Source organism: Cyprinodon tularosa, unplaced genomic scaffold, assembly GCF_016077235.1.
Source record: "Cyprinodon tularosa strain WSP-4 unplaced genomic scaffold, ASM1607723v1 ctg185, whole genome shotgun sequence".
Lineage (NCBI taxonomy): Eukaryota > Metazoa > Chordata > Actinopteri > Cyprinodontiformes > Cyprinodontidae > Cyprinodon > Cyprinodon tularosa.
In genome coordinates this window covers 315,571-329,079 of record NW_024038643.1, presented here as the reverse complement: position 1 = coordinate 329,079, position 13,509 = coordinate 315,571, and the positions used below count along the sequence as shown (strand labels likewise).

General features: G+C 37.4%; 2 protein-coding genes across 2 annotated transcripts in view; both read left to right on the top strand.

The window, feature by feature from the left end:
• prkcea (protein kinase C, epsilon a) overlaps positions 1 to 2,560 on the top strand; it is a 65,265-nt gene extending 62,705 nt beyond the window's left edge. The window contains exon 15 of the mRNA XM_038282511.1: positions 76 to 2,560. Coding sequence (XP_038138439.1) covers positions 76 to 225 — 150 coding nt within the window. The 3' untranslated portion in view covers positions 226 to 2,560. The remainder of the gene's footprint in view (positions 1 to 75) is intronic.
• Positions 2,561 to 2,770: 210 nt separating this feature from the next.
• epas1a (endothelial PAS domain protein 1a) lies at positions 2,771 to 13,212 on the top strand. Its single transcript, XM_038282571.1, has 9 exons — positions 2,771 to 2,901; positions 3,830 to 3,996; positions 4,385 to 4,614; positions 4,693 to 4,777; positions 5,473 to 5,570; positions 5,641 to 5,804; positions 11,724 to 11,830; positions 12,176 to 12,344; positions 13,086 to 13,212. The coding sequence occupies exons 1-9, from the start codon at positions 2,876 to 2,878 to the stop codon at positions 13,147 to 13,149; spliced, it is 1,110 nt and encodes a 369-aa protein (XP_038138499.1). The 5' UTR covers positions 2,771 to 2,875; the 3' UTR covers positions 13,150 to 13,212.
• The last annotated feature ends 297 nt before the right edge of the window (positions 13,213 to 13,509 follow it).

The following is a 13,509-nucleotide window of genomic DNA, read 5'->3' as shown; positions in this document are numbered from 1 at the left end:
GCCATGCTGTAATTTGCGTGATAACAGTAAAGTTTCCTACTTTGACTCTTTCACTTTGTGTGTGTGTGTGAGCAGAAAACCAAGCGAGATGTGAATAACTTCGACCAGGACTTCACCAAGGAGGACCCGGTGCTGACGCCTACAGACGAGGCCATCATCCGACAGATCAACCAGGAGGAGTTCAAGGACTTCTCCTACTGTGCCCCCGAGGAGACGCAGACCTAAAACTCACACAAACACACACCCACCCACCCTCCTATCAGATAAGGCTAACACCCGGCATGCTTACACTCAGCAGAACCAGAACACAAGCCTCTCTGCGTCAATCTTTTATTTTATTTTTTCCGTTTTAAAGCTCTTGGTTGTTGTTACTTTTGGAGCATTATTTACTTGCATTGTGTCGTTCTTGTTGCCTGGGTTTTTATTAATGAATATGACTATGAAAATAAATATGAACACGCACACCGCTCTCACACACGCATACACATTCTCACTTTGTCACTGTTTAGACAGATGGATACGCTTACACTGCTTCTCTAACCAGCACCGACTCACACACGCACAAACACACCCCCACACACAGACACACACTCGGAGCGGCGGTGTAAAGGCTTGTACATAGCCTGTGTCGAGTGGCTGTATCGTGTCGGTATCGTCTGCTAGTAAAAGGGGCGTTGTTGCGCATGGACAAGCACCCTTCCTGTGTTATTACTGTCCTTATCGTGGACCATTTAGGGCCAAACACCCTTTTGTGCAATACCATGACTATCTATGTATTTTATTGTTTGTTTAGTTTTTCTTTAAAAATGTATTTTTCTGTTGGATTATTGGGTGAAATTGCTTTGACTATCACACTTTTTTGACTATCATGTCCTCCCCTCCTTTGTACAGCGCCTTGCAAAAGATATCATACATCTTGAGCTTTATCAGTGTTTTTTTTTAGGTAAAAACAAAACAAAATTTCAATCTTAATTGTTGAGATCTTTTGTGTGATAAACCAACATAAAAACAGGTGCACAAATGGGAGGTGGAGCGTAACGAAATGCTTTTCTACCTGTTCATTTGTGCACAATTCTCCGCGCTTACAGCTGCAGGTAGATTAAGTTATGTTTGTGCACAGAGAGGCTGACGATTCTGCTCAAGGGGAATACGCCTGCTGTACATTTAGGGTTGTCTTGCTGCTGGAAGGAGAAACCTCACACCTGTGTAAAGTTTTCACACCTTTAAACGGGTTTTATTGTAGGATTACTCTTCATTTAGCTCAATCATAATGCATTCATCACCACGTTTTACTGTGGGAACAATGCGTCCAGGGTGATATGGAGTATTAGATTTGATCTGATCTGATCAGAGGAGGTTATTTTTTTGCCATGCTTCTAAATGTAAGAAACCCCACAGCATGATGCTGCCCTCACCATGTTTTAGGGACATTTCGGTCATATTCAGTCAGTCTGAATTATTTGTGTCTAATGAATACAGTGAAAACAGATATGTGTTGAAAACATTTGGCTGTTCTACATTTTATTGAGGGTAACTAGATTAAAGGGGTTGAATCATACAAATGTAAGCTACACTTTTCAGATTTCGTAATTTCGTTCTGCTTAGCAGTGATTCTGCTTTGTGTTGCTCCATCACACAGAGACAGGATGCAGGAACATGGAAGGTGGCATTGCCTGCTTTTCCAAGGCGCTGTATGTACAGTGAATGTTACAGGCTATTGAACTAATTATGTGGAGCAGAGTGTTACAGTTGGCCTGTGTAGCAGTGAAAAGACTCTGGCGTCCAGCTTTTTCACCCGTCTGTTTAGTTTCAGAGTCCTGCCAGCCGGTGTGAATGTGTTGGCTCATTTCTCTCTCTCTCTCTTTTTTTTTTTATCCAAGTATTGTGAATGTACATCTTTTGTGCGCATGAATGCGTGAACTTTTAATATCCTCCAAGTCGTTATTGTTTGCTGCATTTCTGTATCTATAGCAACCAATGTTTCGCCAATCTTCCTCTTTTCCTTGCTCCTCTGTCCCTCTCAGCCAAAAAAAAAACTGCTCTCACTCTTGCTTTATTTTTGTCATAATAGCTTTTCTTTCTTATTGCTCTCTTTTTTATTGTTATATTAATTATTATTATTATTGTAAAGTGTATCTGGAGGATAAAAACCTTTATGTGTACTACTATAACTATAACAATATAGGTCTGTTACAGCCGGTTTTTAGGAAACTTGGTGAACCAGCGGCTGATATACCTCTCACTTCAAACACACGGCTCTCACCTACTCTCCTCTTTGCTCCCTCTTCCTGCCCCCCTTCGCTGTCTCTCTCTTTCTCTGAACCACACTTGCACACACAAAGAGGGACGGTTTGTCGCGTTTCTTGTACAGTGAGCTAAAGACGGGCCGGTTTGCTTATCTGTGCAGTAGAGTCAGTGTGTAGTGACGCTTCGTGCACCCAGGGGTACGGCTGTTCCTGGTCACTCTTTATATTTTACTCTGTGCCAAAAATGTAGTGCAACAGCCGGGCTAGTCCCCCGTCTGGTCTGATTCCAATAAACACTGAGCTGTCTACATCCATCCCAGAGGTCTCTGTCTCTTTTCTTCTTTTGTTTTGTTTATTGTTATTTAGTTTTATTGAGATAAATCTGTGTGATGCTGAAAAAGTTTGTTGAATACCGAAAAGGGCGGAGCGGAATGAGGTGATGCTTTTCCTGGCGAGAGCTGACCTATCACATCTCTCAGTGTTTGGAGGCCTGCGTGATTATTTGCAGGCAGGAGGGGAGAGGTTCCACCTACTGGTCCGTCCAATTCGTCTGTGCTGCTGGGAAACCTCTGCCGGCATCATTATCAATAACCTCCCAGCATGCCACCAGTTGGAGAGCAGAGGACGTAATGACAGCCGACAAGGAGAAGAGAAGGTACATTTTTCGCTTTTTTCCCTCAGATTATGATGAATTTGGCACACACAGATTGTAATAAAAAAAATAATATTCAGTAAAGGGCACAAAAAAGAAGTAAAATCTGAAGTAAATCAAAACAAGAAGGCAAAAATACGAAACTAGCCTGAAATTGAATAAATGAGAAGTGTTGTTCACTTCTTCAGGTGTTAAGAAATCCTCTTGTTAGTGTTTTTCAGATAAGGTCAAAAAGTCACAGTGTCATAAAAATTTCTTTTATCTTTTAATGAGGCAATTCTGGGGGTTTTGTTTAGCATTCTGGTTTAACTCTGTATTTAACTCAGATAAAGAATTAGTGCCTATAATTAAGAGTCTTTACTATTCAGGCTGATATCATAGGGAACCTGATGTTTGCTTCGCTTTTCCGAAGACATTTTGACACCTATCCAGGAGTCTTTATCAAATCTATCAAACTAGAACCAAAATGCTATCAAACTAGAACCAATAAAACATTATTAGATGACATTAGTTCAATCCTTTGAAATATAGTTCATTGAAATGGTTAGATCTGTCTTTAAGCTTTTGTTTTTAACCTTGAATAAAGTGGTTTTTTTGGCTTTTCCTGAATATCATCTTTACACAAATATTTTGAGGTCTTTCAAACTGTAATTAATCACTTCATTGTTATTTATTTATTTATGGAATTTTAATGAATTGCTATTTTTGATGCTCATTATATTTCTTTATTAAAATCTATCCAGTTGTTGTTTTTGTTCTATTTGTTTTTTTCATCTGTTTGAATTTTCTATTCTCCTTAACCTACAGTAGTTCCCCCCCTACCATAATATTATCAGTTGTGATATTCTTTAGTTATATGTAATATTAAGTAATGAAAGGATAAAGCTGAAGTAGATCTTTAGGGTTTTTGGATGTTGGTCGCCTTTTGCAGAGCGATTAGCCGCGAGGCAGCCCGACGTAGGCGGCGAGTGGAATCCGACGTGTTTGGGGATCTATCCCGCCTCCTACCCCTTCAGCCTTCCATCAGAGCCCACTTGGACAAACCTTCCGTCATCCGCCTCACCCTGAGCTACATTCGTATGCAGGCGCTTCTCAAAGGTGAACAGAGTTGTTCTCCTTTTTTTCACCTTAACCAGCATCACAGCATCTTTTCAACAACATTTAATTGTATGAAAACTTTTAGTCAGCAGAAATTAAAATGCAACAAGAAGTTTTTATGCATAGCTGATTTTTTTTGACTTAATAGAAATAGAATGATAATATACATAGATTCCTGTCTAATATATATCATAAATATGAAAAGGAATAAAGGAAATCTCTTAGGTGTCAGACAGAGGAAGTATTATATCAGACCTAGAATAAAACTACATGAACCTCAACCTCACAAAAACACACCACATCCTTTGTTTTACTGTTTGCATTGTTCACACAAGCACAACTCTGCAAAAACTCAAGCAAGATTATTTCGATTATGTGGTAGAAACAGAAGCTGCAGGATCCGGAGTACAGCTCGGAAACATCTTGAAATTCCACCATGGATTGGAAGCAGGAGAGGGATTTTGGTTTGAGTTTGAGAAACAGAAGCAGGAATTCACTCCTTTGGATGAAACCAACATGTACCTGAAGATCCTGGAGGGATTCCTGATGGTCCTGTCCACCGCAGGGGATATGATCTTCTTATCGGACAACGTCAGCAAATACATGGGCTTGAGTCAGGTGGGTCTGCAGACGAGATGCTATGCAGCTTTTTAATGACTGTTTGATTTTGAAGGCTTGATTCTTGTTTGATGGCAGACTGAGCTGATGGGGCACAACATCTTTGAGTACACTCACCCATGTGATCATGAGGAGATCAGACATAATCTACGTCAGACTGCAGGTCGGTGTTTTTACTGATCTCTTCCTGACAATTAAGTTAATTAAGAAAGTTATCAAAAGTTTAGTAGCTGATTTTAAAAACAAATTATGGTGAATAGTTGTGGCTTGCATTAAATAAAACACAAAAATTCTCAAAAAGTTACAAGATAATTCCTTAAATTTTACTCATAGGGAGAAATTTTAATTTTACAGCAGGAAACATTTAACAAACTGACTGATATAGTAATTGCTTAGATAATCTATTGTCACAGGCTAATGAAGAGCATCATTATGGAAAATAAAACAATAAAGATGAATTTTAGCACAAAAACTGTATGTTAAGATGTGCACAGTAATGATAAAGACAGGCGATCTGACAGCTGACAGTCATTGGCTTCCTCCATAAAGAAAATGGCTGTTTACAGAGTGCTGTATCCAAGAAAATTAAGTGGAAGACAAAAAGTGCAGTAGAAAAAAAAGATAAATAAACCAATAATTGCAGCCATAACAGCTGGTGGATTCAAAGTTGGTCTTTGTTGGTCTCAAATTATTTTAACCTTTCTAAAAAGCTTATTTTTCTGGATTGTCGTTGGCTGTAAACTGTCATCCTCAAAAATACCAGAAATAAGTGCTTAAAATATTTCCCTCTATCTGGAATATATCACTTTAATTTACAGTAGATGAAACTAACTTATTTGAACCTTTGTGTCTCTAAAGAACTTGGGTTCAGTCTGAAGAGGGACTTCGTCATGAGGATAAAAAGCGCTTTGACGCACAGAGGAAGAATCGGCAACCTCAAGTCAACCACCTGGAAGGTAAGAGCGGAACTGTAAACCCTTATAACCCGGATGCTGGTTTCTTACGCTGTTTTATTTTGGCTCTCAGGTGCTCCACTGTCAGGGCAGAGTGAAGCTGAGTGTGTCCTCCTCTTCGGTGTCCTGCCTGCTGCTGACTTGCAGACCTCTGCCACTGTCGCACACACTCCTCAGCACGCACACCTTCACCAGCCAGCACAGTATGGACATGAGGTTCACCTACTGCGACCAAAGGTGCTTCAGCTCAGCCTCTTTACCACATTTTGTAGTATTTTAATTGTCTTTTTTCCTATTCTTTTGTACTTCAGATTAGGGCTGCAGCTAACCATGTTTAACTAACCATAGTTTTTTTGATTAATCAATTAATATTCAAATGGTAAAAGGTTAATTGAGATATATTTTACACATAAATTAAACCAAGTGAAACTAAAACTTTGCGGTGTGAGGACTCCTTCATAGAGAATATAATGGACAAAATGTTTTTTTTTATTGATTTAATCAAATCCAGTGTTGGTATAATAAGTGCTTTGAGTGGGTCGCTCTGTCAGCTAAAGCCATGTTTTAGAGTCTCTTTACTGAAGTTAACGATTAATTGATTTAGGACTGAAACAATTAATCGGATCAATCATGATTTATCGATTATTAAAATAATTTCCAACTAATTTAGTAGTTGATTAATCGTTAACAGGACTGTAGAGACTCTAACACGTGTCTTTAGCAGACAATGAGTTAGGAAGCACATTACAGTATGTAAATATGTGTCTGTTATTTCTGTTTTTCAACCCTAAGTCCACTGCTTTTACACCTGGGTTATTCAACGTCAACAGCTTTTGCATTTTATATAAAACCCCCCATAATGATTAGAATCTATATTTTGTAGCTTTTTGTTCTTTTTAACTTCACGTTCAAGAGAAGCACTTTGCATCAGACCTTTACACCCCACAGAGATGCTGATATGGTCATTAGATAACTTCTGTCCAAAAAGGCTGTTTGCTGTCTTGCATCATGAGCATTGTAGCAATTTCATAATTTAACATCTGAGTTTGTCGGCCAGAACTACAACAATCGAATGAAGCAATAGTTGAATACATTCGCATGCAAATCCAAAGATGAAATCCTGTTTTAACTTTCTTTTTTTTTTCCATTTACAGGTAAATCGTAAAGATAAATATCCCAAAAATAAATTATCAGACAAAATGGGTGGTTTATTTGAAGAAAAAAAGAACAGAAACCAATACTTTGGCACTGCAGTTATTTTTCAAGATCAGCATTACTGTCTTGATGACGATGAGTACGATTTTTGGCAATAGGCGGCGGCGTTAATTGTGGAATTTTGATAGACATTTTTATAAACTTGAATGGTTTTCAATACATTGTCACTTGTTTTCCCCCAGAATAAACATACACTAGACAGTTGTTCTTTTATTCCCAAAAATCCAATAAAAAGATGATTGAAATGATCTAGAAGTTAGTGAAAGGTTTTTTAAAAAAAACCATCTGTAACAACACAGATATGACACAGGATTAACACAGCATTTTAAAGTCAATATAGACCAGCCTCTGTGCAACGTCAAATCCAGCTCCTTTCGAGGTGTCTCACCTCATCCAATAATTGATCTCTTTGTTTATTGGTAAATACATTAGATCCCCTCTTCTCTGTAAAACAATGTCTTCTGTTATGACAGACTGTGTGATAATGTGACTCTCCTAAATATTATAGAGATTTTATGCCACTGAGATTAAGCTGTGATTAAATTTACCGTCTCCACTTATTTGTTTTTTGTGGTTCTGAGTCAGACTCGCCTCTTGGTGGCATCCTCTGGTTTTCACAGTGGTTGAGATAAGTAAACTGCCCCAAAGCTGAAGTAGAGGTTTAAAGGAGGAGGCAACACTGCATTGTGTCTGTCTCTGTGGTTAGTCTTTTTTTTTCATGCTATGCTCCAGCTATATCTGTATTTCCACTTCTTTTTCAGCTGTATTCTTAATTTACAGCTGAAATTGCTTACTCATTTAACATTTTACTTCTGAAATGCTTTTTGTTATTCTATTTTCTCTACGACTGTCTTGAATAGGAGTTGAGGTCGTGAGCTCTAAAAACAGCCATACAAAAGCTGCATGGACATGACTGTCTACAAACTTATTATAGCTGTTTTTTAAAGAAACAAGACACTGTATCATACTGGTCTCCATATCTGTTTTAACAATTTCTAAGCTAAATTAGATTATATGTTTTATTAATATTTACAGCTTTCAAAATGCCAGTTTATGCAATACTGAGTTTATTTATAATCTGTTTTATCAGAAGTGAAATTTTAATGCTTTGAATATTAGGCTTGGTATCAAAAATCTTTCTAAAGCATTGAGGTTTAATCAACAAGGCAGGGATTTAGGTAAAACCATCCCCAGAGAGCCAAAAGGTAAATAACATCTGAAACGTAACATATTCCTTTTACAGAAATGATGCTTTACCTTAGATTAATTCATCAATCTAAATTTAAGTGTTATCTTTATTTTGTTTATTCTGTCAAAAGAGCAAAACTCATATGATGTAGATTCAACAAATACAATATATATTTCAAGTCTTTATTTCTTTTTACTTGGATGTTTTTTTCTTTAGAGCAAATTAAAATCCCCCAATGAATTGGCCTAGGGTCAGTTTCAACAAGGTTTTCTGAAAATTCTCAAGTTTTATAAACCTGAAAAAAAAAAAAAAGGAAATTCTTAGTTTTCCGTTTCACAAAGAGAGTTTCTTCAGCCTCTGTTTCAGTGACTGTAGTAACATTCTCCCCAGGACTAACCTGGTCAAGAGCAGGTTTTCAGACTCACAGTGTCCTGTGTCTCTGCTCTCTTTACAGCCAATCATGTTGTTTTATTTCATGATTAAGTCAGGAGGTTGTTGTAGTTTTGTGCATACTTAAAAAAAATCATTCACTAGATCCATTAGACACATTAGGTTTAGCATTCAAGAAATAAACCGTAATGTTACCGTGGTTACAACATGCTATGGCATTAAAATATGTTTTTCCTATTGGATGAAATATGCACTTCTTGTTGCCTCTCGTCATGGTGACTCGTCAAATTGGGGCTCCACTGATAATGGCTTTTCATACTTGTTATGCACGTGTTTAACTCTGAGTGGACCTTCTTAGAGTTGATTACATTAATTCATAGCAGCCTTTGTAAAACCAAAAACTACATTCTATTAATCAATTTAGAGTTGCAGATTTGAATCTGGGTTTGTTTGACCTGCTTCTTGAAATGGATCCCTAATGAGGTGTTAACTGTGTACTTTTCATTCCTTCAGTTTTTTTTCCCCAACTTAGCTTCCCTTTCCACTTTGCTTTGATTTTTTGCCAAAAATAAAAATTTAATATTCATTTCCTTTTCTCTAACCACCAGCAAGTAAATGTTTCACTCTGGGGTCCATTGTAGCATGACTTAACTATTACTGCGGTGTGGGAAAGTGCTTACTTCTACTCGCATGTAGGGATCTGCGTGCTAGCTGCAACTCATTTAAATTCTGTGTGGAAGCAAACCCATTTTAAGAGTTTACCACTACCTGAAGAGCTGGAGTGAATAAGTTAGTGTCTAATACTGAGTGCCTCTGTGATTAAAAAATTGCATTCAAATAAATTCTGATTATATTTCAATTTCAATGAATTTCTTAGCCCTATTTTATCCTGTTCGTCTTTGCTTTGCTAAATGTTTATGCTGTTTTCAACCTTATATGCAAAAAGAGATAAAATAGTGGTTCTTGAAATGACAAAAATGAACTTATATGAAATATTTTTCTTAACAATAACTAGACTATTTTTAAAAGATTATACAGCATGGCATTAGCAGCTCTAAACAAATTTGTCTAGCTCTGCCGAGAGCAAAACCAACTTTTGGACTGTGAAGTTCGCAGACACAGAAAATAATTCACAAAATATATCAGCCTTTACGTAATCAGCCTAAGTAGTGTATGAGTTTCAACACACGCAGTGATATGAGATTACAGTATTTAATTAATTAAATACATTTATTTGGACAATCTGTTATTTAACTATATGCACCTAAATAATTAACATTATTCCAAACTGTTTATTCTTTTTCTTCACACCAAAATGTGGAGTTCAGATTAGTAGCACAGATCAGCAGCTATCAAAATACATTACTGGAAAAAATAAATCATCTGCATAACAGAAACATTTCCCAACCATCCAGGTTTGTGTTTTTATTTGAGACGGGAAAAAAAATAATAGAGGAATTCCCCTCTTGCAAACAGGTATTAGAGGGGAAGTGGTACTCTTATTCTGGACATGGTGCAACAGTACAGAAAACATTTAAGAAATTCCAGTTACAATAAGCTCAAACCATTAAAATACTACCACAAAAACTTCTAATTATTTTTACATTGTCATTTTATTCCATGACACTGGTACTGCAACCACAAACTGTTTCTTTCAGCACAAAGTTTTCTGCAACATAGTAAGCAGATGATCAGATGATGTTGGAAAAACTACTGCTGTTGTTGTCATTTCTAGACCACAATGCGAAATAATTATTTGCAAGACATGGAGAGAAAGTCCTAAGGAATGATCTACTGTTGAAATAAATGAGATGCTGTATGTTTTGATAAACAGTGATCTTCAAAAAATCCTTGTCATATTACCACTACACACAAATGTATATAATACAAATGTATTTTACTCAGGTTATATGAGACAGACATATGCAAAGTAAATTCATGTATTCATTTAATTGGGAAGTGGGAGAAAATTGTAGTTTTTCAGCAGATTTTGCCGTACTTTTGTGATCAAATATTTTAATACTACCTTAAGATCCAGTTAAGCCATTTACAATCAGAAGATCCCTAACGAGGATCAATAGTGTGTAATTTATTCCCACTTTAAATCCAGCTGACATGAAGGTTTGTTAGAAAGCATAATGGCAAAAAGAGCATAAATGCTGCAGACATGTTAGAAATAATCTTAAGATGTTTTAAAACAGACAATAGCAATAAGATTTAAAGAGTTCAATTAATGATAAAAAATGAACAGATCATGACTTACCTGCTACCAAGAAATAACCGTCCACCAGCTATTATATCCATAGCAGGAAGCTGCAGAGACAGCTGATTTATTCAAGTTTAATAGTCTTTAATAGTATTTAATCAATTAAAACCATGCACTATTGTTCGCTGTCTTTATTCTATTGGTCTTTCACAAGACATCCCAGTAAAATACAGCAAGTTTGCATTTTTAACATGAAAAATAGAAGAGAGTGTAGCAGCTTCTGGGTAAACTGAATAACTATTTTGTTTTCGAGACAAATATTCAGTTATCTTCCTTATCCCAACCATAATCACACATTCGTTGCACCCCAATGGGAGATCATAGGTCTGGCGGCCATTATGCTGGTGAAATCAAACAGAACCAAACTCAGTGCTGTAGAGGAAGAAAAAAACAAAAAACCGTCAAAGTGAAACTTGTTTCTGATTACATCAAATCAATCAGGTTGTTGCAGGTATAAGAAGCTGCAAACCAAGTGTAATTTTTCAGAAAGGTTAGGAGTTTACTGCAGCTTTTAGAGGTTAAATCTGCTCATACAGTCATACAAAAAAAAATAAATAAATAGCAGAATTAAAGCTTAGACATAAATTAACTGAAAGACTCACATTTTGACACGGCTTCACGCCTTTACCTCAGCCAAGCATTTAATCATTAAGGATTCAGTCTCTGCACTGAGACTTCCAGAACCAAAGAGACTCTTGCTCTTTCACTCCACCAAGCTCACAACAGGCAAAGATGTCTCTAGGTTAGATCTACCTGCACACGCAGATCTACTGCATTCAGCGCCAATGTCTTCTAGGGTCTGGGATTCAAAAAGTTTTATATTTTTTATTTTATTTTAAATTATGACACTCCTTTCTACAAAATCACAAATTAAAGCAGGGTCTCTTGTTTTAGTCAATAAACATAAAGCTTATTCTTTTTAAACAAAGAATTTCAATGATATGCAACTTTTCTCTTCAGTATGGCTGATATGAAAATAATATTGAAATAACAGATTTATTAGCAGTTTTTATGTCTCATTCTCGAGCTCTACTCTTTTCTGGAAGCTGCTGTTTATAACATAAATTCATCCTGTATGTTTTGTGTTTTTTTGCAGAGTGACCTCTCTTCTAGGTTACAGGCCGGAGGAGTTGCTGGGCCGGTCCATCTACGATCTCTGTCATACTCTGGACACAAACTGCCTGAATAAAAACCACTTGAACTGTAAGAGCTAACACACACAAACACCCAAACCCAGCCTTTGTTTCCATGACTTTCGGGGACATTTCATTGACATACATTCAAATCATATGGTCTAAACAAGACCCTTACCCTAACCCTAATTATTACCAACATATACCTAACCCTAACCCCAACTCAAAGAAGAAAACTTTATCATTTGGGGACCCATTTGGTCCCCAAAGTGGTCCCCATTTGGACCACTTTGGACCTGTAGGTCCTCACAATGCGGGATATCTGACTATACACTACCCCCAGTTGTAGCTCAAACAAACTCATACACACAAACACCCAACCTTTCACATGTGTTTATTTCACCTGTTCCTGCAGTGTGTCTGAAGAGTCAATCCGTCAGCGGTCAGTACAGGATGCTGGTTAGAAGCGGCGGTTACGTCTGGGTGGAGACTCACAGCGCCGTCATTCCCGGCGTCCAGACGTCCAGGTCCAGACCCAACCCCAGTCAGCCGCTCTGCATCCTCAGCGTCACCTATGTCCTCAGGTGTGTGTGTGGAACATAAAACTGATTCTACTGACGCTGTAATTCAAAATCCAATGCAAATAGCATCTATATTACACTCGGTGAGATATATTTCAAGCATTTATAACCATAGAAAGTATTTCCAATCAGAAATATATTAGATTAGGACCTAAACAATCACAAGGAAGAGTGTTGTCCAGCAGCTTACTTTCCGAAACAAGATGGCTGTTTACAAAAAGCTGGTTTTTGTTAGCTCTGGTATTTCCTAACTTCATCTTCTTCCTTAGAATCTCTTGTGGTTTAGTTCAGGGGAGTTCGCTGGCAGTGAGACGGGAAAATAAAAGCAGGCATCGGTGTTTCTAGTAGTGTGGGCAGGTGTCAACTTGGCTGGAAATAATAAAATCAGTGCCTCTAAAGTGCTTGACAGCACAAGGAAGCATTATTCATACAGCGCTGACACCCGTTAACGCACTTCCACTATAGCTTTAGTGTACGTTTTTCTTCATATGAAAGGAAGACCAGCTGTTGGTGGTGCGCTGTGTTTTTCCCTTTTACTCAACTTTCCATTAACTTTCTGCTTTACTCTGTAAGGATCCATAAGCATTGTGGTTTATATTCAATCGCGTTCTTCATAATTTTAAAAATCAAATCTATTTCTATGTTTAAGATGTAATTTTTGATCTTTATAAAAAGTACTGAGAATCACTTTTATTTGAAATCCAACCTTGGCCTCTATTAATGTCCGCCCTTTGTGTGTCCCAGTGGAGTGGAGGAGCCGTCGCTGCAGCTCTCTTTGGACCAGACCTTCCAGAGATATTTGAGATGAAATCAGAGGTCAAAGAAATATTTTGCACGCCTTTTTGAATGCTCTTGTATTATTTCCCCCAATAAATTTTTATTTTATCTTTTGAAAAGATTTGTGCTTTTGTTCTTCTGCTTCTCACAAAATTATGATGCAAAGTTCTGACAAGTGGTAGGCTACCTCCAGAAATTGCCTGTAATGTAAAGTTCAGCGATGGTTCAGGCAGATATCCCTTCAACTTCTCACTTTTGTCATGTTGTTTCATAATCGTTGCCGCAGCGCAACTTCTGTCTTCCTAAGAGAAAACTGGAAGATACTCTGTGCAGACTGTGGTTGTTAGGCAGTTGATGGGGCGGAGTCAGCAGATGAAACGTGTTGATAAAA

Bases quoted from the DNA above. Each gene is read 5' to 3' on its own strand.
- epas1a (XM_038282571.1), top strand. From the start codon at position 2,876: ATGACAGCCGACAAGGAGAAGAGAAG. The intron at 4,615-4,692 runs GTGGGTCTGCAG...GTTTGATGGCAG, and splicing joins AATACATGGGCTTGAGTCAG to ACTGAGCTGATGGGGCACAA. The intron at 5,805-11,723 runs GTGCTTCAGCTC...GTTTTTTTGCAG, and splicing joins TTCACCTACTGCGACCAAAG to AGTGACCTCTCTTCTAGGTT.